Raw genomic sequence first — 27,056 nt, forward strand, 5'->3', positions numbered from 1 at the left:
TGTGATCTGCAAATATTTTCTCCCATTGTGTTGTCTTTTCACTTTCTTAATGGTGTTGTTTGATACACAAGAGTTTTTTATTTAAAGAAATATAATTTTCTTTTTTTTTTTGGTTGCTTGTGTTTTTTTTTTTTTTTTTTTTTTTAAGAGGTACGATCTTGCTCTGTGGCCCAGGCTGGAGTGCAGTGGTGCTATCACAGCTCGCTGTAACCTCAAACTCCTGGGTTCAAGCAATTCTCCCACCTCCACCTCCTGCATAGCTAGGGCTACAGGCTAATTTTTTAAAAATTTTTTGTAGACACAGGGTCTTGCTATGTTGCCCAGGCTGGTTTCAAACTCCCAGCCTCAAGTGATCCTCCACCTCCCAAAATGCTGAGATTATAGGCCTGAGCCACCATGCCAGACCTGCTTGTGCTTTTGATATCATATTTAAGAAACCACTGCATATCCCATTGTCACGTTTACTAAGTTTCCAAGAATTTTATAGTTTTAACTCTTATATTTAGGCCTTTGATCCATTTTGAGTTAATTTTCTTATATAGTATGAGGTAGTGGATGGTATAACTTTATTTACTCATTTTTCTCAGGGCAGGGTATAGCCCCAGTGGATCGAGGTCAGAGCTGTGGGAAGGCCCCAAAGGCATTTGCTGAGGTCTGATTATGCCAGACACTTAGGTGGGACTCTAGTCATGCACAGCCTTGTGCTTTATGTTAAGGGTTTCACCCTATCTAAGAGCAACAGGAGAGAAGGGATCAGGTCTGTATATTGAAAACTCTGGCTGCAATGTAAGGAATGGGGTGAGACTAGAGACCTGTTAGGAGGTTACTGCACCAATTTGGAGGAGTTAATAGCTAAATAGGATAGTGCCTAGTTAGGGAAGTGGAAAGATGTGAGAGAAATATTCTAGGAGGTAGAATGGATGAGAGACAAGACTGGATGATGTAAAGAATACAACCTTTGGTCAAAAACAAGGTATGAGTAAAGTCACTGGTTTTATTGAGCAGCTCAAACTAGTTCTGAAGGCAACTGTTCAGAAGGCGTTCCCAACAGCTTTTGAGCAATGCACAGCCTCCCATAAAACCTTAAAAAGTACATCTGTTAATGTGCACATTAGTCTTTGTTAGTCACGTTCACTAAATGCATTAACCTTACATATACTTCCAATTAAAAACACACATAGGCTTTTCAGTATTTTGGCCTAGATTTTTGTTCAAATGAGTCCAAATGTGTGAGTGAGGTTTACTTGTTTTCTGATTCTGATCTATAAAAATGGGTGGTCTCAAAAGACCAGAAAGTTTATTCATAGCCAAAAATGACAAAAAGAGTTCTTATTCTCCCAAAATAGGAAATTTTGTATTCCTATAGTCAAAACAATAAACAATTTTTGAAATTAAAAAAGTTGAGAATCTTGAAATTCATTTATTTCAGTAGAATAAAACAATAAGCAGCATGAAAACGTAAAGTGCTACATAAAAGCCCCACATTACATAAATTTTGAAAAGTTTATTGGCTTAAACAGTTACAGGTGAAACAGATTACGTATTTTTTTCAAGCATGCTATTTTAATTACCTTGATATCTCATCATGTGCTATGTTGGTCAAATAAAATGTCATGAGTTATCTAGATCTGAGGATTAAAGAGGAGTCCTCAGCCTTTACTTACCAGAATATACATCCAGTTTTAGCTGTATGCTGGAATTAAGGAGTTAAAGTAGGGCTTTAAAGATAATAGTTTTCTGAAGAGGCCTTTCAGTGGGGCTTGGACAAAAAGGGCCCCAAAGACCAATTTTGCTCATTAACCTCACACTGGGGATCAGATTGACAACTTAAGGATTTTTAGGGAGCATATGTGAGATCAAAGGGAAGAAGAAAATGGTGCCCCTTTCAGATGGTGCTTCAGGTGCTAAAAAATATCCCAACACAAACAAGCAGATGGCTAGCTGACAGGTGGGGGAAGAGATGCAAGTCAGATAGCAAAGGATCTGCACAGTGCAAAATCTTCTTGGCTTTTTATTTAACTTAGCAGTGAATGCAGCAGGATTGGCTTAAAGTATAGGTACACCCCATGGAAACATGCAACAAGATCACATCGATCCAGAGGCTGGCTCAAGTTTGACTGAGGGGAAACGGAGGGAAGACTGTTCCTAGCACACAATCTCAGCAGAGGTTGAGGTGGTGATGATTTCTTTCTTCTCATATGACGCTACCGTCGGTGACTTCTTACTAGGAGACCACTGAGCACTGAATCAAGGTTTCTAATATGTTTCAAATCAAGATTTTAGAATGTATTTTCTTATGGCAATAGAGTTATAAAATGGTAACCTATGATTTTCCTCATATAATGAGATCTTCATAAAGTCCTTGAGCTTTTTAGACTTTAACAAATTCAGCTACAGATATAAAAAATAATCTGTAAACACCTTTAAAATGTGAATTTATTAAAGTTTACGACAATTCTGTATTATATGATAGTATACAATATGTTCTTATTTTAGATGTAGAAATAAAGGAAAACTGGCTCTCAGATGAAAACAGAAATTGTGTCTGACAGTTAATAGAACGAATGTCCCATAAACAGGAGTAAAAATTAAATTTGCCTTTAAGATGATTTTACAATTATTTCTCTTGTCCATAATTTCACTTAGTTAAAACCACATAAGGACTTTATGAATACCCTCCCCTATACTATTCAAGATATACATATGGGCTAACTTTCGTGGACCGATCTAGAACCTAAATACCATTTCCAACATTGTTTGACTTGTAAAAAAATTAACTTACAAATAACACTTTTGGAGCATAACCTATTTGAAAGCTTGGAACCACCTGTATTTAAAAATTAAATCTTCATTAACAACACCCTCAAGAGTGCCCTCAGTGCTGCGAACTGAACATGCTGAAGGCAATGTTTTTCTGTGATGATATGGTCTCACCAGCCATTATGATGATAATATTACCTACTAGAGTCTGTGGCGCTAGCTAGCACTAAGTTATATATTGATTTTTCCACTGAAAATTCTTTCTTGGGCTCTGACTAGGTGGACAATTCTAAGTAAAGGTTTTTCTAACTTCTATCACTGTTACTTGGGCCCTGAGGTTTTCTATTAAAATAGTACATGAAATATTTCAATATTATGCATATTCCTGGAATAATTAAAATTTATACTGATTATAAAGCTAGGCATATAATACATCCCAAAAGACATACATTTCAAAGCAGACCAAACATTCAAATCTTCAGATCCCCCCATTTAACTTCTGGAAGAAAACCAAGCGATCTCCTGGCTTGGGCCCTTTCTTCCTTAAAAATCTATGGAAGACTGTTTTATTTCTTTTTAAATTTGTGTGATTATGGCAGCAGAGGGCAGGGGGTGGTGATAACAGCATATCAAAGTGGTTACAAAGTACTCCCTCTTCAAGTAGCATCCAGTGACAAAGATGTGATCTCATTTCCTCATAAATGTTTGACTGAAATAAAATTATTTTCACTGAAGAATGTTTAGGACACAAAGTCACAGAATGAGCAATCCCAGTACATCTCCTATGAATGACATTTTAAGGAAGCTATTTGAGGAGTTTCGCTTTCCCTTTTCAACTCTTCTATCCCTATGCATTCTACATACGTAGAAACAGAGTACTCAATAAGTGGTATTGAGTAACTAGTAATACTCATTGGAACTTAAAACATCATCTTTTATCCAAAAATTTCAAAGGGCAATATAGGAAAGTATTACAAATTTACATAAAAAGAAGATGAAACATGAGAAAAAACAAGTTATTTCCCTGCAAAGCAGATCAAATAGTGAGACAAGGAACTTTGACTTCCAGTCCCTTTAAGCAGGACGTAACTGCTAGACACAGTCTGAATGTCTAGATATATTTATACTAAACTTATAAGGATCAAAAAAAGGAATGAAGGGTAAATACAAAATAATCTTTTTGTAAACAATTCTTAGATTATACCCAATGCAGAATGTTTAATGAAGCAGTTGAGTCACAGCTCATAAGTCACAAAACAATATTATAACTCAAAGTCAAATATGTATTCATTGGCCAGATATATTCGTCGGAATATAAGAGCTGCCAATGCCAAAGTCAGGATGATAATCAGTACAGCTGACCCACCATGATCAGTGTGGTTGTCTCTTGGCTGGTGGCCCTGGATTACATCTGGTGAAGTAGACAACCTTCTCTGACTCTGCTGCTGGGCCCGGCGCTGTCGAGGGCTCATGGAGGTATTCTTAGCTACAGGTTGGGTAGGTTGATGAAAGGATGCTGCTGAGGAATTCTGGACTCCGTACTAGGAAATTTTAAGAAACTTTGTTTGAAACTGGCAAAGAAGATTTGTAAATATACTTGTTATCTATTCAAGAATACACAATCTCAGAGGATAACATATGACTAAGGGCAACACTACCAAGAATGATACTAATAATACATCCCTTGAGGGGCATCTAAATTTAGGTTCAAAAAAAAGTCATAACGTAGGACAGCTTTTTGGCCTTTTAATAGTTTTATTAATATATTTAGAAAAACAATCCCTTAAAACATTGACTCTATATGATATTTTAACACATACGCTTAATGAAAATATGTATATACATATAATGTTTTAATGAGGTTCCTATGTTTCAGATGCCTTTTGTCTCTATTTTTTTAATCATTGTTTTTTTAGAGATGGGATCTTGTTACATTGCCCAGGCTGGTCTTGAACTCCTGGGATCAAGCGATCCTCCTGCCTTGGCCTCCCAAAGTGCTGGGATTATAGGCATGAACCAACGTGCCCAGCCTCAGATGCCTTTTGGATGGTATATCACTGACTAAAAATTAAGTGCCTTGATATTATAAAATTCTAAATTTTTTCCTATTTAAAACAATCATACAGCACTTTGGGAGGTTGAGGCAGGAGGACTGCTTGAGCCCAGGCATCTGAGACCAGTCTGGCCAACATAGTGAGACACTGTCTCTACAGAAAAATTTTAAAACTTAGCCAGGTGTGGTCATGCCCACCTGTGGTCCTAGCTACTTGGGAGGTTAAGGCAAGAGGATCACTTGAGCTCAGGAGGTTGAGGCTTCGGTGAGCTATGATCACATGCCTGCACTCCATGCCTGCACTCCAACCTGAGCAACAGAGTGAGACTCTCCCTTAAAAAAATAAAAAATCACATTCTTAGTTAAGTCCCTAGTGATATATATATAAATTTTTCTAGAATAACCAGCATGTGTGAGGGAGTTTTGCTTTTTATTATAAAATGAAATGGCTTATTCAGAACCTCGATCCCTACCCTGGGAAAAGGAGAAAATCTGACAGACTGCAAGAACAAAACTGCCTTTAGTGTTTTTCCCATTTCTACATTTCCCATTGCTTTTTGATGCTAAAATATCTGCATTAAAAAGCAACAGATGGCCTGACGTTATCTGAGGTATTTAGAGTTGTGGCAATCTCTTGCCTCTCCTCCAGGCTAACAACAACAAAAAAATCATAGCTTATCTGGGATTTGATGTATAACATCTCAATTAATTTATATTATACTTAATGTAAAATAATCACCCTTAGCCAAACCAGGTTTCAGTTACTTTCATAGTGGTCAAATTATATAATCATACTCTGAGATAGTTTATATGTAAATATAATTAAAAACTTAACTTGCAATTTTAGACAATTTATTGTTTGTTGGTCTTTTCACTAAAAATAGTCTCAATTAATGACCTGTATCTATGAATAAGAATTCTAAGTTTTATGTACTAAATCAAAACAAGAAATACTACTATAATAACATCATTATTTGTACACTCTAATTTACTTAAACTTCTTGATTTATTTAATTGTATTCTTAGCATTTTTTAAAGTACCAATCCTAAGATTCATTCATTCAATCAACAAACAAACATTGGCAATCTACTATATAGAAGGCACTAAGCCAGGCACTGGGGATACAGTGGAGAAGCTGAAAGAGACCCTGACCCTCACAGAACTTACATTCTGGGAAGAGAGATAGACAATAAATAATTACAAAGTAAATTACAACTGGAATAAGTATAACTGGAATATGTAACAAGGGGACTTAACATAGATTGAAAATACACAAAAGATTTAAATACATCACAAACATTAGAGGCTGTCCTAAAAGGTGAAAAAAGATTACCACCTTCCTTTTTGTAATAGAATGCTTCTATTAGAAAAAAAACTATGAAATAAAAAGTAATTAGAAAGCTTTTTCAATATCTTGAACTAAAACATATTGACCTTAAAATTAATTCATTGTTTTCCCCTGCAATTCATAAAATTACACTGGGATCACACAAAAATGATTTAAACTCATCGCTACACGCTTTTTTCTTGGACCTCCATCTTCAGTCCCCCTAGACTACCACCCTGTTCTTCTTCAACCAACTTTTCTCTGCCCAGCTCACTCTCTGAATAGGAGAGACTCACTCAAGACTATTCAGTCCCACTTTATGTACGTTATTGCTGGGTAAAGGGCAAATCTATATTTGCCCAACTTCTATTTCAATTTTCCCTCACCCTTTAAAGTCTTCAATAAACTGGAGAAACAACAACAAAAAAAATGTGACTACTTAACCAAACAATCTGTTACCAAAAAGACTTCCAAAGACAGTTAATCTTTTATATATAGGAAGGAAAATCATTTTTTTCCCATAATCCTTATTTTTTGGCACCAATCCAGTCATATTTTTTAAATCACTCTCTCTGATCACCTAGGCCAAACAATTTCTTAGACAACAGGTCAGGGCACCACTAACAACACTCATAGCATTCATTCTTTTATTCAACAATTATTTATTGGACACTTACTATATACGAGGTAGCATTGTCCAACAGAATTTTGTGATGATAGTAATGTTTATGTCTACACTGTCCAATATGGTACCCATTAGCCACATGTGGCTATGGAGCACTTGAAATGTGGTTAGTGTGACTGAGGAACTGAATTTTAAATTCTACTTGATTTTGATTAAATTTAAATGTAGACAGCTGCATGTGGCTGGTGGCTACTGTGTTGGACAGAGCAAGTCTAAGTAAATTTTTGGCTCTACGACTATTAAGTCAGTACCTTAATGCAGCTGAACAATCCTGCCAAAAATAGTGTCTATTTAGAAAGTGGCTAACATATGGATATTTTGTTTTATTCAGTCTAACACTATATTAAAATTAACTTTTCAGAGAATCACAGAATTCTGGAGGGACAAGACAAAAATTATTTAATCCAGCCCCATTTAACAAAAAAAGAAAACTGAGGCCAGAAAGCATGAACAACTTGCTCAACATAATAATTCATTAGCAGGACTGATGAGTTAGAATCCAGTTGTTAAGAGAACCAAATTTTTCAGATATTTGATCCAGGATCTTCTCCTCCTATTGCAAACAGTGATAATGATAGAGACATACATATATATTAAAAGATAAGAGCCATACCGATGTACTGGCCGTAGCACCCTGGAATGTTGTAGGTATATCATCTTGTAAATCAGTTAGTGAAAAAGAGTGGTTTAAGTCTGACTCAGAGATAGTCTTTCCAGATGAATTGACTTCTGCCTATAAACAAGATAGACCCAAGAGCAGTGTTACAACAGGAAACAACAGGAAACATACACAATCTACAACCTGCTAAATCCCCTCTGTTGGATTTATTTTAATTGCTAGTTTAATATCTATTATCAGGCAGTTAATCACTGAGCACTCTTGTGTCCAACACTGTACTAGGTATCACAGGAAGAAGCATACACAACACCCGTTCTCAAGAAGCCGTTACTTGATGAGGGACAAAACTAACACCCATGGTTCACAATCCACAATGCTAAAAAGCTCTCAAAACTCAAGGTTTTTTTGGTAATTTTTAGGCAAAGCCTGATATGAGCTGATGTGAAGCTATGAATAGTCTTTATCCCACATTAGTGTAAACATTAATCCCACATTAATGTAATATTCCCAGATTTGCTGAAGAAATCCTAATGGATTTGATTATGAGGTGCCGCCCCAGATCGCACGGCAGGTTAGTTAATATATGGTATATGTAAGATCTTTTCTTAAGTCTGAAAAATTCTCATGTACAAAACACATTTGGTCCTGAGACTTTTCAGAAGCAATTTTAAGTGTAATAGGAATCCTCAGAAGGAAGAAAGTAAACATGTTCTGAGCAACTCCTCCTCCAGGCACTACAATAAAAGAGAAGGGAACTGGACCTGGAAAGACAGACAGTCCATAGAGAAGTGGAGAGGGAGGAGGAAGAGAGCATGCTGCTTAATGCAGGTTGACATTTCTGTTTGTGAAGCTAATTAAATTCCAGAAGGATTAAATACTTAATACTTTACGTCTGTATGTATGTATGTATTTATTTATATTTTTTTGAGATGGACTCTCACTCTGTCACCCAGGCTGGAGTGCAGAGGCACAATCTTGGCTCACTGCAACCTCCACCTTCCAGGTTCAAGCGATTCTCCTGACTCAGCCTCCCAAGTAGCTGGGATTACAGGCACACACCACCATGCCCAGCTAATTTTTTCTATTTTTAGTAGAGACAGGGTTTCACCGTGTTAGCCTGGATGGTCTCAATCTCCTGACCTCGTGATCTGCCTGTCTCGGCCTCCCAAAGTGCTGGGATTACAGGCGTGAGCCACTGCGCCCAGCTAATACCTTCAATAATTAAATATTTAATACTGAAAGTATTAAAATACTATATAATCCTATGTTTGGGTAACACATATACAGAAAAAAGGGATATATAGGAGGGATGCCAAAATATTAACAGTAGCTATTTCTTGGGGGTGAGATTATGAATGTCATTTTCTTTTTCTTTTTTTTTTTTTTTTTTGAGATGGAGTTTCGCTCTTGTTGCCCAGGCTGGAGTGCAATGGCGTGATCTCGGCTCACGGCAACCTCTGCCTCCCAGGTTCAAGCAATTCTCCTGCCTCAGCCTCCCGAGTAGCTGGGATTACAGGCATGTACCACCATGCTTGGCTAATTTTGTATTTTTAGTAGAGACGGGGTTTCTCCATGTTGAGGCTGGTCTCGAACTCCTGACTTCAGGTGATCCACCCGCCTTGGCCTCCCAAAGTGCTGGGATTACAGGCGTGAGCCACCGCGCCCGGCCATCATTTTCTTCTTGTTGCTTATCTATATATTCTGTAATAATAGCTAGAATTTATTAAGCACCAGGGACAGTTCTGAATGCAACACATGTATTACATATATTAATTCAATCCTCACAGCAATCCTATGATATAGGTACCATTATTATTTATAGATAATAAAAAGGCACAAAGTGGTTAATTAATATGTCTGACATCATACTACTAATAAGCAACAGAGCTGGGATTTGAACCCTGGCATTGTATACCAGAGTTCAAGTTTCACTCACTCACTATTCTATAAAGCTTTCATGAATGTAGTTAGGAATTTTGTAATAAGAAAAACATTCCATGCCAGTATTAAAACATTTCATGTACCCTATACATATATACACCTACTATGTAACCACAGAAATTAAAAATATAAAAATATGAAAAAAGAAAAACATTGGCAAATGTTATATTGTAATAGAACTGCATCGCTTTCTTTTCTATGCAGAATCCAGCAGTAAACAAAATGGTTGCAAAATTAGCATTTATTTAAGAATCTATAGTACCTTAAAGCTTATTTGCCTAGCCAGTTCTTTGGCTTCTTGGTCAGCTTGGCTTGAATCGCTTCCAGATTTTAAAGGCAACAGGACATCCTTCATGGCAGAGCCACATCCTTCACAACAGAAATCTTGTGATCTAGTAGAAAAAGATTTTTTAAATGAAAATAAATAGTTAAATGTTTAATTCCCTCTTACTGAGATACTCAAATGCTCAATCATTAAACTTAAAAGAAAGGAACACTGGAAAATTCCACATCACATTTATCCACATGCTATGAATTAGAAAATTAATGTAATGATTATAGTCCTGAGACAAGTAAATGTTAGGCTGGCTTTAAAAAAATCCAGGGCTCAGATGCTATTTTTTCCAATAAACTATCTAAAGAAAAATAAGTTTTACATCTATACAATGAGAAAATTGTCTATTATACTGTCCTTGAGATCACGTATAACAAACCTATTTTAAGGCTGTGAAAAAAGTCCTTTAACAAGATCAAATTATCTGTTAGCAGAAATATATATAAAGCAGTAAAGAAACTAATTAAACATAGAATTTACAGATATTTCTAGGGAAAAAAAACCCCTCACAAATAGCAGTATAACTTGAAAGACTTGAGAGAACTTACAGAAAATCCAAAGACTTAATTTATTACTGATTATACATTAGGTAGAGACTCAGGATGTGTCTGTTAACTAGACTATTTTCTAAAATATATTTGTTTTTCCATTTTTCCCTTTGTATTCCAGATATAGTCAAAACTTCCTTGAAGTTTACAAGAGTCCTCTGAGGATATAAATGACTGAAAGTAAACATGCATCATATATAAAACATACATTGTTACATTGTTAAACTTCTTTCTAAAAAATTGTTTTTCATAGTACTTCTAGTTCTATTTAAAAACCTTAGGTCTTGAAGAACATGCTATTTAAAATTATGAAATATCATATAAACAAAATATATGTAAAAGTAGCAATAATTTAGTTTTTCTGTTTGTTTGTTTGTTTTTTTGAGACAGGGTCTCCTCGTTCTATCACCCAGGCTGGAGTGCAGTGGTGCAATCATGGCTTGCTGCAGCCTCAACCTCCCAGACCCCAGTGATCTTCCCACTTCAGCCTCCCAAGTAGCTAGGACCACAGGTGTGTGCCACCACACCCAGCTAATTTTTATTTTATTTTATTTTATTTTATTTTTAATTTAATTTAATTTTTTTTTTGTAGAGACAGTGTCTCCCTATGTTATCCAGATTGGTCCGGAACTCCTAGGCTCAAGCGATCCTCCTGCCTCAGCTTCCCAAAGTCCTGGGATTACAAGCATGAGCCACTGTGCCCAGCCTAATTTAGTATTTATTGATGAGTATTTCTTGTTTTACCAGAAGTGGCACTATTGTCCACACACCTTTGAGAATTGGTTATATACAAATTATTTGCTTCAAAATGTATTCACTTTTAACTGAGTCAGATGAACCTTAAAGGGAGTGTTTATTTTGAATGTATTAGTTTATCCACAATGGTAGCATGCTACCACGGTTGAATGCAAAAATCTTTGTTTGTTTTTTTTTTGAGACAAGGTCTCAACTCTGTCCCACAGGCTTGAGTGCAGTGGCACAATCATGGCTCACTGCAGTCTCAACCTCCCCAGGTCAAGCAATCCTTCCACCTCAGTCTCTAAGTAGCTGAGACTACAGGCACGTGCCACCACGCCCAGCTAATTTTTGTATTTTTTTGTAGAGATGGGGTTTCGCCATTTTACCCAGGCTGGTCTCGAACTCCTGAACTCAAGCAATCCACCTGTCTTGGCCTGCCAAAGAGCTGGGATTACAAGTGTGAGCCACCATGCCCGGCCCAAAATCATTTTTTAAAAGGTTTCTATTATAGACTGAGAATCTAGAATATACAGTGAGAAGCCTAGAAGAACAAGAACTCCAGTTCTTTTTTTTTTTTTTTTTTTTTTACCTCGCACATGAAATCAACTGGATAAAGGCATCAAGATAAAAAAACCAACATAGTAAATCGAATGAAAACAAATACTATGTATTCAAAGTACATAGTGTAATCTATGAAGAGCTGTATAAATAAAGTACATCCCCATAGTTTGGAAATAAGGTTTAAAAAGAAAAGTTGCTTATAAGACCAAGAAGTCTACCAAATCTTCCAGATGCTAAAATCTAACTGATTTAGCAAATATCTGTAGAGGGCCTACTCTGGGGTGTGCTAGGGTAAAATATGATATAATTTAATTAACATAATATGTCTGAAGGGTGGTAGGCAGCAGACTCCAGAGCAGAAAAATTATCAACATCAAAAATTAGGTATCAGCACTACTCAAAGAGGGGCTACTCTGAATGGAAGGACTGATCTTGGTCATATAGACAAAAGTGCACCTGCACCTGAAAAAAACAGAGAAGGCATCACTTCTCTGTTTGTGATTGCCACTGGGCAATCACAACTTGATAAAATCTCTTTTGCTTTATTCCAGATCATTTATTAAGCACTTGCTATGAGCTAGATGCAAAGATGGATAAAGTGGATTACCTCCTGGCCCTCAAGAGGTTTGTAATCTTGTGGAAAGCTACAAATAATTGCTCTGGTTCTTTTCCATCTATAATGCCATAGTGGAAACAAATGACTGGTATTGTTTTCCAGGAGAATATATCTCCCACTGAATTTTTTAAAAATAGTGAAATAGTATCAACTACTTTTTAAGACTAGATAGCATTAAATAAATTACTTAGATTCTGGTCACTCCAAGGAAATTATTACAACTGAATTTCTAAAAGAGCAAAACTGAGATAAGATCCTGTAGCTACAGTCACTCAGAAAATAAGTCACATAGTAAGAGGTAGGCCCTACCTCCTAATAGCCATTACCCTGAATACTATTCAGACCTCAACAAGAATGAAATGCAAAACTTACTTTTTGGCAAGTGCTCTTCTTTCCTCAGGAGTGTAATCTAGAGAACCTATGGCTCCCTCTCCTTTTGTTGGCATAAACCCAATGATGGCTAATAATGCTGTCCTTACTGAAATAAAAAAGTAAATATCAATCTAAATTGCTTTGTAAAAGCAACTGGGTTTATTCTGGAAAAAGAAAAAATCAGAGTATTATACTTCATAACTATGAATTGATTGAAGTTATGAGATTTATATTCACTATAAATTAACACTTACTACTCCACGAAGGCTGCCAAGTTTCAGGATGATGGCCTGAGATGCTCAAACAGATTTTCTTGCCCACTTCAAATCGACCATTAGCCTGAGGAATAAACAATGCATTTAGAAAATTAAATACATGTGCTTAATGTTTATACTTTCTGTAAAAATATACTATTTATATATAATAATTTTAGAGATTATCTTAGTTTTTTTTTTTTTTTTTTTGAGATGGAGTGTCGCTCTGTCACCCAGGCTGGAGTGCAGTGGTGTGATATCAGCTCACTGCAAGATCCACCTCCCGGGTTCACGCCATTCTCCTGCCTCAGCCTCCCAAGTAGCTGGAACTACAGGCGCCCGCCACCAGGCCTGGCTAATGTTTTGTATTTTTAGTAGAGACGGGGTTTCACCGTGTTAGCCAGGATGGTCTCGATATCCTGACCTTGTGATCTGCCCACCTTGGCCTCCCAAAGTGCTGGGATTACAGGCATGAGCCACCGCGCCCGGCCAAAAAGATTTTTTTTTTAAATGTAACCTCTCATGGGACACAGATTTTTTGTCCTTATAGACTCCAAAAATACTTGTTGGATGCTGAATAATAAAAGCTGTTTTTAGAAGGTGTTTTACAGCACCTTTTGAAACTGAGTTGCACGAGTGAAATCTAAATAATTAACATGTAAAGTTTTACTGGCCAGCGAAGTGGCTCACGCCTGTAATCCTAGCACTCTGGGAGACTGAGGCAGGAGGATCACTTGAGGCCAGGAGTTCAAGGCCAGCTTGAGCAACTTAGTGAGACACTGTCACCAAAAAAAGAAAAGAAAGAAAATTAGCCAGGAGTGGTGGCATGTGCCTCTAGTCCTACCTACTTGGGAGGCTAAGACAGGAAGATTACTTGAGCCCAGGAGTTCAAGGCCACAGTGAACTATGACTGCATTGCTGCATGCCAGCCTGGGTGACAGTGTGAGACCCTGTCCCCAAGAAAAGAAAAGAAAAAAAAAGAGGAGAGGAGGGGAGGGGGAGGGGGGAGGAGAGGGGATGGGGGAGGAGGGGGGGGGAGGAGAGGGGAGGGGGGAAGGGAGGGAAGTGGGGAAGGGAGAGGGGAGGGGGAAGGGATGGGGAGGGAAGAGGGGTGGGGAGGGGAAGGGGGAAGGAGAGGGGGGAAGGAGAGGGGAGGGGGAAGGGGAGGAGGGAAGGAGGGGGGAGGAGGGAAGGGGGGGAAGGAGGGAAGGAGGAGGGAAGGAGGGGAGGGGGAAGGGAGGGGAGGAGGGAAGGAGAGGGGAGTGGGGAGGGGACGGGGAGGAGACGGGGGAGGGGAGGGGAGAGGATTTACTAATGTCCTACCCTGTGCCTAGTATGGAGCTAGGCTCAGTTAAGAATCTAAAAGAGGCCAGGCATGGTGACTCATGTCTGTAATCCCAGCACTTGGGAGGCTAAGGTAGGAGGGTCACTTGAGGCCAGGAGTTTGAGACCAGCCTGGGCAACAAAGTGAAACCCTGTCTCTACAAAAAATAAAAATAAAAATAAAAATTTAGCCAAGCATGGTATGTGTGACTATAGTCTCAGCTACTCAGGAGGCTGACGTGGGAGGATCATTTGAGTGTGGGACATCAAGGCTGCAGTGAGCTGTGATCATGCTATTGGACTCCAGCCTGGGTGACAGAGTGAGACCCTATCTCAAGTTAAAAAAAAAAAAAAGAATCTAAAAGAGAAGACATGCAAGAGGCCAGGACGAAACCTAAGGACTCAGTATCACCTAACTAGATGTTAGTGAGGAAAGACATGGGGAGAAAGGCTTTGAGAGAGGTGTGATTTTCAGAGGAGTGATGAATGAAAGGATAAATAAATACTTATTGAATGAAAGTTGGAGAAGACTTTTCAAAAAAGAAGTGAACCAGAAAGAGTGTAATGTTGAAAATCAGGGCTGATTCTCAGCCAGTGTGGTTAGTATGACCATACCATTGGCTAACTATTGAAATATACCTGTATTTGTTGGTAAAGAGCTGCTGCTAACTACTGTCCTCCACCACCACCAGTCTCCCCATGCACCAGCCCCTCCCTCCCCGAAGACCACTTAGCTCTCCCCATGATCTAGCAACTACATAAAATGACTCCTGACACAGTAGAGTGTCTCCAGGACCCTGCTCCAACTCTACTGCCAGCATTAGCAGTTCTCTATATCAGCTAATACTTACTAAGCAGCTTCTATATGTCAGGTACTTTATGGTGTGATTACAATTACCAAACACAACATTCATTTTGACTGATGAGAAAACAATTTTAAAGACATTGTGTAACCCACCCATAGTGTAATGGAAAGAGCACCAGTCAGAATCTAGGCCTATTGGCTCTTAAACAAATGTTCTCTCCGTTATACAAAATAGAGGTAAAAGCAGCATTAATTTGGTATTTATTGATGAATACCTGTTGTTTCACCATTTGCTACTCCGTGTGGGTAAGATGTTTAACTGAGAACAGGATGAAGACTGAGGAGAAGCAGTGAGATTTCTCAAACTGGTCTCTGAGATTGGTGTAGTTTCATGTTTCAACAGGGTACTATGTGTGGAAGGTGGACTGCAGCAGGCTAAACTACGGAAAGGATGCCTTGGAGGTTACCAAAGAGAAAAATAGGCACAGCTTAAAGTGATAACAGATACAGGGAATGGCTTTTGTGTTTGTTTTTGCTTTTTTCAAGGTTAGGGGATAATTAAACATAGTTAAAGGAAATGAGAGAAGAAAAGCTTAACAATTAAAGAGGAATTATTAGATCAATAGTTTTCCTTGGCCAGGTATGATGGTGACACCTGTCATCCTAGCACTTTGGGAGGCTGAGATGGGAGGACTGCCTGAGGCCAGTAGTTCAAGACCAATGAGACCATGTCTCTACCAAAAAACTTTTTAATTAGCTGGGTGCAGTGGCATGTGCCTATAGTCCCAGCTACTCAGGAGGCTGAGGTGGGAGGATAGCTTGAGCCCAGGAGTTTGAGGCTACAGTGAGCTATGATCGTGCTACTGCGCTCCAGCCTGGGCAACAGAGCAAGACCGTGTCTCTTAAAAAAAAGTTTTCCTTCACATGAAGAAAAGATGTGTAAATTTGGGGAGAAAGAGAGAAAATCTGAGATATAAACAGTAATAATAATGCTAACACTTATTGAGTATTCTGTGTCAGGCTCTATTCTAAGAGCTATACAATAAGATCTTGATACTTTTCATCCCACATAAACTCAATGAGGTAGGTATCATTATTCTCATTGTAAAGATGAGAAAACTGAGGAAGAGAGTGTAAGAAAGGTGGGAAGTTAAAGGAGACAATATGATTACAAGGTACAATAACATTAGCTACCCTTTAGTGAGTACTTATGAAGTGCCAGATGTGTATGCCCAGCACTTGGCATATATTAATTCATTGAATCCTAACAACCATGATATGACATTTATGCATTCAGTTGTATCATTTTTACTTCTCAGATGCATCAGCTTCCTAGGAATTATTTTGGAGGAAAAAAATTGTAGTCCCAGGGCCTGGACCCCAAAAGCAAAATTATACTGTTCTATTATTTCTTAATGAAAATGATTTGCTTACTATATTTTGCAGCTACCAGGAAGAGTTAAGCCACAAGCACTCTAAAAATCCAAAATTCTTACCGTTAGGAGAATAATGCTTGGTGGTTTCATGGGATACTCTGGTGGCAGTACTATCCGCCCGTGATAAACTCCTCCATCAAAATCGGAGTCTGGGGGCCCTCTAACCGTGAAGTGCCATTCAAAAAGGTTATCCTGAACAAAAACAATAATCCACAAGGAATTAATAATATTGAAAAGTTTGATCATTTTATCTGAATATTAGAAATATTACCAAGCAAGAAAAATTAAATGCTTTATATTATTGCTAGTATAGTTTCTAATGCATGAGATGTCTCGAGACTGTAAGTGATAAATTTATAAGTAAAAGCTATTTAATCTAGCTTTCATGTTCCATTGAGCTAAAATATTTTATAATAAACACATTAAAAATTTCTGAGTGTTGTTATATATTCATAAGTAACTTACAGGTTTAAATTGGAAATTAATCCTTGAAAGAATAGCAAATTATGATAATTATATAATCAAAAAATTACTATGTTTGGGTTATTTTAACAAATCTTTAAAAATTATCCCTTATAGATGCCTAAGAGCTTATTTATAAAATGGTAATACTAATATATTTAATGTCATCTTACAGTTACCATGTACTTTTCAGTTTACAAAATACTTGCACTTAAGTTATGATATTTTTATTCCCACTGTTACCATGAAAACCTGCCTGGGTATATTTAAATACCCTCCTTTTACAAATGAGAAGACTGAGAGAGGCCGAGATGTTTGTACAAAAAGTCTTGAGTAGCTACGGAGACCCATCAAAAGGCTTCCAAACTGTAAAGTATCTGGGGTTCTTTCCACCTCCCCTCCCTCAGACTCAAGATCTAACCTCAGCCGGGTGCAGTGGCTCACGCCTGTAATCCCAGCACTTTGGGAGGCCAAGGCGGGTGGATCACGAGGTCAGGAGTTTGAGACCAGCCTGACCAACATGGTGAAACCCCGTCTCTACTAAAAATACAAAAATTAGCCGGGCGTGGTGGTGGGGGCCTGTAATCCCAGCTATTCAGGAGGCTGAGGCAGGAGAATTGCTTGAACCTGGGAGGTAGAGGTTGCAGTGAGCCGAGATCACATCACTGCACTCCAGCCTGGGCAACACAGTGAGACTCCGCCTCAAAAAAAAAAAAAAAAAAAAGATCTAACCTCAGCTTAGCATCTGAGACCCATTTTATAAAGACCACAAAATCCGTTTCTTCTAAAGTGATTTGGAATGGCTAATGAAATATTCATGAAATATGGTGAATAAAATGTCAAACTACATCACACACATCTGTAATGACTCAAAGCAATGAAAAGCAATTTTAAAAAATTTGTTTTAAATATTAAAATCCATATGAAGAACATGGAGATAGAAACTAACCTCTAAAGGCTGCGCATGGTAATGATCTGTTGGATCTTTCAATTCTGCCGCTTCTTTCATTAAACGTTTAACAGCTAAAATAAAATTCATAAAATAGAGATATTTAAAATATACTTTTCTGAATGATTAGCACAGTCTTACGAGCCTAATGAAAAAATGTGTAGAGAACGAGTGCAAATGAGCATATGGCAAAGGTTTAATTATAAGATTATGGGAATAAATAGAGGGGGAGAGGAAGGAAACAGTTGCTAGGCATTAACACTTTAAAAGAGTTATATATTAAATATATAGTGAAGACACTATTTTTATTTAATAAGCACTTATATATACTTCCTATATGGTGGTATTTATTGAAGTGCTTTTACAGACATTAATAACTCATTTAACCCTTAATACAACATTACTAGATAGGTATTATTTTTATCCCCATTTTCCAGATGAAGAAGCCAAGACACAGAGAGATTATATAGTCACACAGCTAGTAAATGACAGAGATGGGATTCCAACACAGGCAGTTTGGCTCTACCTGTTAAAATGTCTTTATTAACAAAAAATGTATTCTCTGGATCTCATGCTCGGTGAACAGGAAACACCTCTATATCCTCCAACTCTTGGGACTTTCCATCCACTATCTTGCATTAAATGAATGGACTGTCCCCTGAATTCACTGACTCTCCAAAGCCCCGATGAAATTCCTTCTTGAAATGATCCTTCAGCTTCACTAAAACCTCCAGTCCACTGACCCCACAACTTTCTTCACCCCTCCTATACTTATATTCATTTTCCTCTTTATCCACACCCTTGGCTCTTAGGAGTCCCTCTTGTACACTCCCTTAATAAAATCCAACTGTGCCTGACCCAACCCAACCATCTTATTTGCTGTCTATACCCAAACAGCTGAGCATCACTGAAAGGAGGAAAAAAAGTCAGAGAGGATGGTGCAGTAATGCCATTACAAGTCATTACCAACAACCTCTACTGGGATACAATGCCACCTAATGTCCCCACATTTCTCTAGTAGGCCTTCCAGCCTACTCTTTCCACTTAGCACTCCAAGATTATTTCCCACCTAGTCTAATTTCTCCTCTCTTTCAGTTAATGGCACCCAGCTTTTTATCTCCCTGATGAATGACTGCTAGCAGGAGCTGCTCAGATGCCTATCACAATCTACAATCCAATCTGTATCTGCACCCTCTGTCTTCTATTGGCTCTCAAAATTCAATCCTTTGATATGCGCTCTGGATCCCAACCCCTCTCATTTCAAGCTTTTGGTGCTAAAACATGTCAGGATACTGCAGTGGGATGGCTGAGTTAGGGAAAAGGCTTCTCAAAACTGGGTTTGCAACCACTGATGTAGTTCAAAAGAGAGGTATGCACCAGATGCTGGGAGGACAGGCTGGGCATCTAACTTTAGAGCAAATGGAAGAGAAAAGGAGTCAGGTACTGAATGTGAAAGAAATAACAGTAGAAACTCCCCAGGTAGATATGAATAGGAAGAGGTAATAATAAAAGTAAAATGTGTAGAGGCACAGGTTGGAATGTTATGGGGAGAGAGATTAACTGAGAAGGAACCCCTACATGTATATAACCACAATGGTTTGGTATGTATCAAGACTTTTGCATAAAATTGCATTTGAGGCCAGGCGTGGTGGCTCATGCCTGTAATCCTAGCACTTTGGGAGACCGAGGCGAGTGGATCACCTGAGGTCAAGAGTTCGAGACTAGCCTGGCCAACATGGTGAAACCCTGTCTCTACTAAAAATACAAAAATTAGCCAGGCATGGTGGCGGACGCCTGTAATCCCAGCTACTCGGGAGGCTGAGGCAGGAGAATCGCTTGCACCCAGGAGGTGGAGGTCGCAGTGAGCTGAGGTCGTGCCATTGCACTCCAGCCTGGGCTTCAGAGAGAGACTATCTCAATAAAACAAACAAACAAACAAAACCAGGCACAGTGGCTTATGCCTGTAATCCCAGCACTTTGGGAGGCCGAGGCAGGTGGATCACCTGAGGTCAGGAGTTTGAAACCAGCCTGACCAGCATGGTGAAACCCCATCTCTACTAAAAATACAAAATTAGCCTGGTGTGATGGCACATGCCTATAATCCCAGCTACTAGGGAGGCTGAGGCAGGAGAATCACTTAAACCCAGGAAGTGGAGGCTGCAGTGAGCTGAGATCGTGCTGTTGCACTCCAGCCTGGGCAACAAGAGCGAAACTACGTCTAAAAAAAAAAAAAAAGCCCTCCAGGCCGGAGGGCAGTGGTACGAACACAGCTCACTCACTGAAGCCTCAACCTCCCAAGCTCATGCAGTCCTCCCACCTTGGCCTCCCCAATAGCTGAGACCACAGGCATGCACCACCATGCCTGGCTAATTTTTAAATTTTTTGTAGAGCTGGGGTCCCACTGTCTTGCCCAGGCTGGTCTTGGGCAATCCTCCTACCTCAGCCTTCCAAAGTGCTGAGATTACAGGCGGGAATCAGCATGCCTGGCCAAAAAAAAGTTGTTACTATCCTACTTCACAATTATTAATATTCTTTTCCATTTCTTACTCTGAACTAAGCCCCTATATGCAGAGACTTTGTTCACTGGATCATCAACTATTTCTTGAGTTCCTACTAGGTACTAGATGCTACAGCTTCATGCGTAAACAAAATATGGCTTTGGTCACTAAAGACTTACGGCTGGGAGGTGCAGTCAATACAAAACAGAATGATAAATGCTATATTAGAAATATGTACATACTGAGACACCCTCTCCCTCTAAGTCTAGAGACTGGGCTTTGGTCAATTCCCTGAACACACTTTACCTCCCCTCCACTCTCAGCCTCTCTATACAGCTTTCCTCAGGGCCCAGGCTGCTCCGGCCCCATCCTCCACCTCACCGTCTAGTCTGGCTACCCTAGACCTTTAAATAACTTCTCAGGAATGTCTCTATGACACCTTCCCTTGTTGCCCCCTGCCCCCCACCCCCTACAGTGCTTGGAGATTTCAATCTGGGCAGATCAAAATCTCTGAGGCGTCCTAGGGAGGGGTAGAGACTAGGAATGCTCTCTGAATTACTCTGGTTAGGTTTAGAAACCACTGCCCTAGAGACCAGGTTGAGTCTCCTTGCTCTATGCCATCATAACACTGTATTTTTCCTCTTATGAAGTTCATCTCACTTGTAATTACTTGTTTAATATCTGTTTTTCCTGCTAAGCAATAGTAATGACAGTGTAGCTGTAGCAGTACAGTCTCCTCAGGGCTTAGCACATGGTAAGTACTCAAATATTAGTTGAATTAAATTTTACTATCTTCTCTCAACATAGCTCTAAGAATCCGATTAAAGGCAATGGTTTTTAAACTTACTTAATAAAACAATTAAACTTATTTAATAAAACAAAATCCTTCATTCAAAGAAAGCTTAATGAGAACCCCAACAGGTGAAACAAAAACCACAGAGCCGCTTTGGTTGCAGAGGCCAGTGGAAGGGCCTGCGGACTATCTACTCCTTGTCCTTCCATTTCACTCCTGAAGGGACCCATAGAACAAAGATGGAAAACCCTGCTTTAAAGCCACATAAACATATCATTCCTTTAAGTTAATATTATTAGATAGAAATGCAATTATGGAAGCTGTTATGAAGTTAATTAGTTTGGAGATGCCAAAAAGATTGTTTTTCCTTCATTCCTCGTCAACTGGCTGAACTCAATAATGATTAAGCTGAAGTCAGATTTTATGTCATTCTATACCCTTATCACATTTTCTCTGCCTCTTCCCTACTCAGTTCAGTTCAACAGGAGAGAAGAAAATAAACACTCAAAACTTGTACCTGGATATTATGAGAGATGTATAAAGGGTCAGAATTGTTATAAGAATGTATCTGTACCAATCCTGTAAAGGAACAATCATTGGTTCAACAGCTAAATAGCTGATTAGTTCATAAGTCACTCAGGCACATACCATGTAAGAGCTAAGGTCATGTAGCCAAAAGGTGAGATTAGTCTCTTGTTTCCATAAGCTATTTTTTTTGCAAAAATAACATATATTATGAATGCTTCAGTGAAAAGAAACAGGGACTCGATTTAGAGCTGCATTAAAATTCTGACTCTGACATTTTGTAGCTCTAAGTCCTTGAACAAGTCACTTGATCTGATGTTTACATCTGTCAAATAAGAGTCAATAATTTCTCCACAAAATTCTCATTTCCTTTTCACCCCTCCTTCCTGCCCAGTCCCTGAGTCATTAAAGTTGAAAATGGACTGGTATATAAGGCCTTCTCAATGATTCTTCCTAACTCAAAACCATGCCTCAGCATATTTCGCTGGCCTTATGATATGGCTCCCTGGCTCCTAAGGAGAAATACCACTGTTAGGAAACAGTCATGGTTCAGAGTGCTGCCTGGCAACCGGGCTACAGCATAGTCTGCCCCTCCTGATACTCCATCTCTTGCTTCTACATGGCTAGAGAGGAAACTTTTATTCCAGCTCCTCTCCTATCTCTTGGAAAGGTTTTTCCATGGAATCCTTTCACTGTGGTGAGATAAGATGTGCCAGGAAAGGAAGGGGTGGCACCTGGATGCCTGCTCTTGTTCTTCTTTCTTATAGAGGCCACATGGACACTCTGGAGCCATGCTCTAGGTGCTGTGGGCCTAGGCATTAGCATTCTTCACACACCGGGGCTAGCTCACTAGCCTCACATTGGGGTTTGTATACAGCTAAAAATAAAGGGATCTTCTACAGGCCACTGCTTCCCATATATGGATTCCTCTTCAAAAGCAATTATCTTGATATTATCAATTCCCAAAGCATGAGTGAAATACAGGAGACAGGTATATTAAGGAAGGCATGCTCCCTAACTGCCTCTTCCTGCTCCCATAATGAAGGTACTTAAGCAAATGCCTACAGAGTGATGTTTCTGCCCAGGAGGACCCTGCAAATGTATCAGTTCAACAAACATTTAAAGAATGTCTGAGTGTTGGAGATAAAACAATGACCAAGACCTGCTTCTTGTCTTCCGTAACAGTCAGTAGAGAAAGACATGAAAATAATTACAACCAAGTGGTAATATTGACCAAGTATATATGTACAAGTATATATAGGAACTACTTTAGTCTGCCTAGGGGAGCTAGACAAGGCTGAACCTTAAAGCTTGAAGAACTATAGGAATTTCAGATGGATTTAAAGGAAGGCATTCTAAGCAGAGGTTCCAACAGGAACCAAAGCACCTAAGTGAGAAAAGCTACTCCAGCTGGAGAGTCGTTCAGGCAAAATGGATAGGTAAAAATGCAGGCCTGGTGCAGTGGCTCTCACCTGTAATCTCACCACTTTGGGAAGCCAAGGTGGAGGGAACACTTGAGCTCAGGCGTTTGAGACCAGCCTGGGCAACATGGTGAAACCCTCATCTCTACAAAAAATACACAAATTAGCTGGGTGTGGTGGCACACACCTGTGGTCCCTGCTACTCAGGAGGCAGAGGTGGAAGAATCACTTCAGCCCAGGAGGTTGAGGCTGTAGTGAGCTGTGATGGCACCACTGCACTCCAGGCTGGGAGACCCTGCCTCAAAAAAAAAGAAAATGAGGAAGAGCATAAGAGTGGTGGACAGTGAGGCTGGTGAGGAAGGGCAGGGTCGATCATGAGCAGCCCTGTAGGCCAAGCTAAGCAGTTTACTTTGAACTTTATTGACAGCTATCAGAAAGCTACTGAAAATTTTTCAATTTGGGGGTAATCAGTTTTTGTTTTGATTCATCTGGTGACAACAGTGACTGATTAGATATATGTGTTTCTGTGTGTGTATTGAGTTGTGTGTTTCAGGGCAGGGATGGAGCAAGGAAGCGACCAAGAAATAAAAAATGACTCCCATAGGTGCCTGAGTGCTGTCTATCCCTGAGATATGAAATACTAGGGTAAACTGCAAGTTTAGGGGAGGAGAAGAAAACTGATGAGTTTTGTCTTTATACTTACAGAGATTTTTTTCACTCTATGGGAAATGAAGATGTTGAGTCACCATAAGTTCTGTGTATCTATAGCTTACGAGAAGGGCCTGAGTTGGACATGAAACCTTGAGTGGATTAGTGGGAAGGTGCAGTTGACACCAATGGCATGGATAGGTAACTCTTAGACTTCTGGTGGAGGCAGTGGGTACTTTTGCACCAGTCTCTTATACTCCCACCACCTGCTGCACATGTCAATGGCCCCCTGATGAAGAAGCTGCCAAAGGAGGTGCTTTATACACATTTCTTCACTTTGTACTATAAGACCCTACTTCCTTGGCCAGAGCAGACCCAAACACGGGTCAAGTAGCTTGATCCATAGACAACTATTGACAGATTATAGACAAGTAGCTTGATCCATAGACAACTACTGACAAATCCATAGACAACTACTGCTACTACAGTAGCAGATCCATAGACAACTACTGACAACTACCACAGACAACTACTGTGAGGTGATCCTACACAACAGCTCTATCCATAATCACAAGTCCATTCCAAAAAAAAACCATAAAGCAAAAAGTTTCCCCACCTATGAAATGAAAAAATTTACTATATCCACATGCTAGTACACTGGCCCTTAACCAGCTATCTGTATTGTCTTCACTTAATCTTTCCACTCATACATCAAAGACAATCCCACATCAGATAAAGAGTAAAAGATTAGATCCCTCACATTGTGTGGTTGTTTTTTGTTTGTCTGGTATGTTGGTGTTTTACGTGTGTGTGTGTGCACCCTGCCATACACAGGAAATTGGAGTTTTCAGTTGCTCCCCTTCACACAGGCATTACTCTAAAAATACCACAGGACTGAGAATAAAGCAAAGGAAGGAAGTATTTTCACAATGCCTCCCAGCATTTTCAGTAAGTCCCATATCTCACCTAATTCAACTTCTCCATGAACTCCAAATAATTCACACACTAACAAAAATAGATTTTTAAGAAGCATTGTGTTTTTTTTTTTAGAGCAGCAACACTATCTTTGAGGAAATGAAACCAGAAAAAGGAAGCAATTTATGACACAGCTAGAAGCATGTCAACCAAAGCTCAACCAGCTGACAGTAGTTCACATACTTTGGAAATATACAAAATTCTGGAGAATTTTAAAAGCTTATCATCATAGTATTAAGTCTAACCTATCGAAATTGAGCGATGTTTTCTGACAACAATCTCTTGGGTTCCACCAGTTCTCCATTCTAAACTGCACTACTACTCACATGTGCATTATCCTCTGGACCTTTCACTAAGCACCTCTGCTGTCCTAAGGAACCGTGTGACCAGGGAGCCACCATACATTTTTACCCAAACAGCTCCAGTTAAATATACCACAATGTAAATAATTCAATCATTTTACCATCTAGCTTAAAAATTAAGCTTTTCTTTCCCTCTTTCTCTTTGGTCTTTTCTTCCTCCCTCCCCACCCCGGGATTCTCTTTTTTTTTTTTTTTTTTTTTTTTGAGATGGAGTCTCGCTCTGTCGCCCACACTGGAGTGCAGTGGCGCGATCTCGGCTCACTGCAACCTCCTCCCCGGGTCAAGCCATCCTCCTGCCTCAGCCTCCCGAGTGGCTGGAACTACAGGAGTGCGCCACCACCATGCCCGGCTGATTTTTGTGTTTTTAGTAGAGACGGGGTTTCACCATGTTGGCCAGGCTGCTCTCCACCTCCTGGGCTCAAGCCTCCCAAAGTGCTGGGATTACAAGCGTGTGCCACCGTGCCAGGTCTTCATCAGATTTTTTTAAGGAGTCAGTGGCTCCTAAAATATTATGACCAGTTCTACACACTTGGTCACCTAAGGACATTTCTTAGCCTGACAGCACTCAGGCTAACAAAGCTCCCTCCAATCAATATCCTCAGGCTTTTCTGGGGTTTTTGCATATTCTGAAACCTTACAAAAAACCCAAAGATTCACAGTGTCAACTCTTTCCACAAGGATGCTAGTCTTGCTAATTCCTACTGAGAAACAGCTTTTTTTGGAAGGAAATTTTAAGCAACAGCAAAAGTTGGTGAAATCATCACTAATATCCTAGAGTTTATCATGCAGAGTTAACTGTGGAGTTTCTTCCCCCTGACAAAATGTATCAAGGTACAGATAGAAAAAATACCATTTAGAGGATCCAATGATTCATTTCAAGCCTGTTTTATTAAGCTGAGAAAGCTAGTTGCTTATCTTTATAATGCACCAGAAAGTAATTAGAGGCTAGGATTGCTGGGACTGCTTGTGTAAATATAAAGCAGGATCATTAAATGCAGGAAAGGAATCGCTACGACTGAATACAGATACATTTCATATTAGCCAGTCTGGCAAAAATCAAGGTTAGCTCTCAAGAACAGGGCTCAACGAGGTGTTTTGATGTTGTTGTTTTGTTGTTGTTTTGTTTTGCTTTAGCTCTATAGTTAACTGGTTTAGTTACAGAACATTTCCTTTATGTCTGTAATTGTATTCGCCCAAGTGCTGCAAATAGGATATTTAAACGACCAACTCCTCAAATGTGAGTAAATCAGCCGGCAGTAAATAGAAGTAAATAGAAGTCCGGTGGCAGCGACAGGGAGGGAATAGCGACCAGGTACAGCGAGGGGGTTGATGACTATCGCCCACCGACATCACCTTTACACCTGTTCTCAGGGATGAGTTTCTGACCCAGCTCTACGGGACCAGGCGAAGATGAGAAAAGGGAGAGGCTGGGTGCTGCGGGGCGCGCTGGCCGGCCGGGGGATTGGCAGCGGACGTCCACCCGGCCACCTCGCCCTGCGGCCTGTACTTCCCGGGCAGGCGGCGGTCTCGCGTAGAGCGCGAAACCAGGAGCTGAGCCGCGAGTGGCGCCAGACGCGAGGGGACCGAGGCGGCGACCACCCCGGGGTCCAGGGTCACTCCGCCCTCCTCGCCCGGGGGCCCCAGCCCTGCTCACCCGGACTCTTCAGGTTGTAGCGGGTCTCCATGGTGGGTCGCTGGCTTGGCTCCGGCCTCCCGGGCCGCTGCCACCTCCTCTCTACGCGGCCGCTGCCCGGGTCTCAGCGCGGCTCGGGAGGACGGGGCCTGGCCGAGGAGCCTCGGCAAATGCCGCCCAGCCCAGCCTGGACTGCGGGCGGGGTGGCAAGGCTGAGTGCGGGCGACGCGCTCGCTTCGCGATGGCGCCGCCTCCTCCACTGCGCCCCCGCCTCCCTGAGTGCCTGGCAGGCACCGGCGCCGGCCGGGGCGGCGCTGAACCGGGCGCCCGGGCTGGAGGTCAGCCTCCTCGGGTAGTCGCAGGCCCAGCCCTGCCGCGGCCGCCGGGCTTGCGTCACCCGCCCTCGTCCGGGATTTG

General features: G+C 40.2%; 1 protein-coding gene across 2 annotated transcripts; it reads right to left on the bottom strand.

The window, feature by feature from the left end:
• Positions 1-1,382: 1,382 nt before the first annotated feature.
• On the bottom strand, positions 1,383-26,993 carry UBE2J1 (ubiquitin conjugating enzyme E2 J1). 2 transcript variants are annotated; one of them, XM_063812546.1, is made up of 8 exons: positions 26,360-26,993; positions 17,785-17,858; positions 16,434-16,565; positions 12,810-12,894; positions 12,556-12,661; positions 9,649-9,778; positions 7,440-7,559; positions 1,383-4,301 (listed from the first exon to the last, which is right to left on the bottom strand). In XM_063812546.1, the coding sequence occupies exons 2-8, from the start codon at positions 17,842-17,844 to the stop codon at positions 4,023-4,025; spliced, it is 912 nt and encodes a 303-aa protein (XP_063668616.1). In that variant the 5' UTR covers positions 17,845-17,858; positions 26,360-26,993; the 3' UTR covers positions 1,383-4,022. The 2 variants fall into 2 exon arrangements, with proteins under 2 accessions (XP_063668616.1, XP_518636.3); XM_518636.9 differs by having other exon boundaries at positions 26,661-26,992.
• Between the last annotated feature and the right edge of the window lie 63 nt (positions 26,994-27,056).

Source organism: Pan troglodytes, chromosome 5, assembly GCF_028858775.2.
Source record: "Pan troglodytes isolate AG18354 chromosome 5, NHGRI_mPanTro3-v2.0_pri, whole genome shotgun sequence".
Taxonomy (NCBI): domain Eukaryota; kingdom Metazoa; phylum Chordata; class Mammalia; order Primates; family Hominidae; genus Pan; species Pan troglodytes.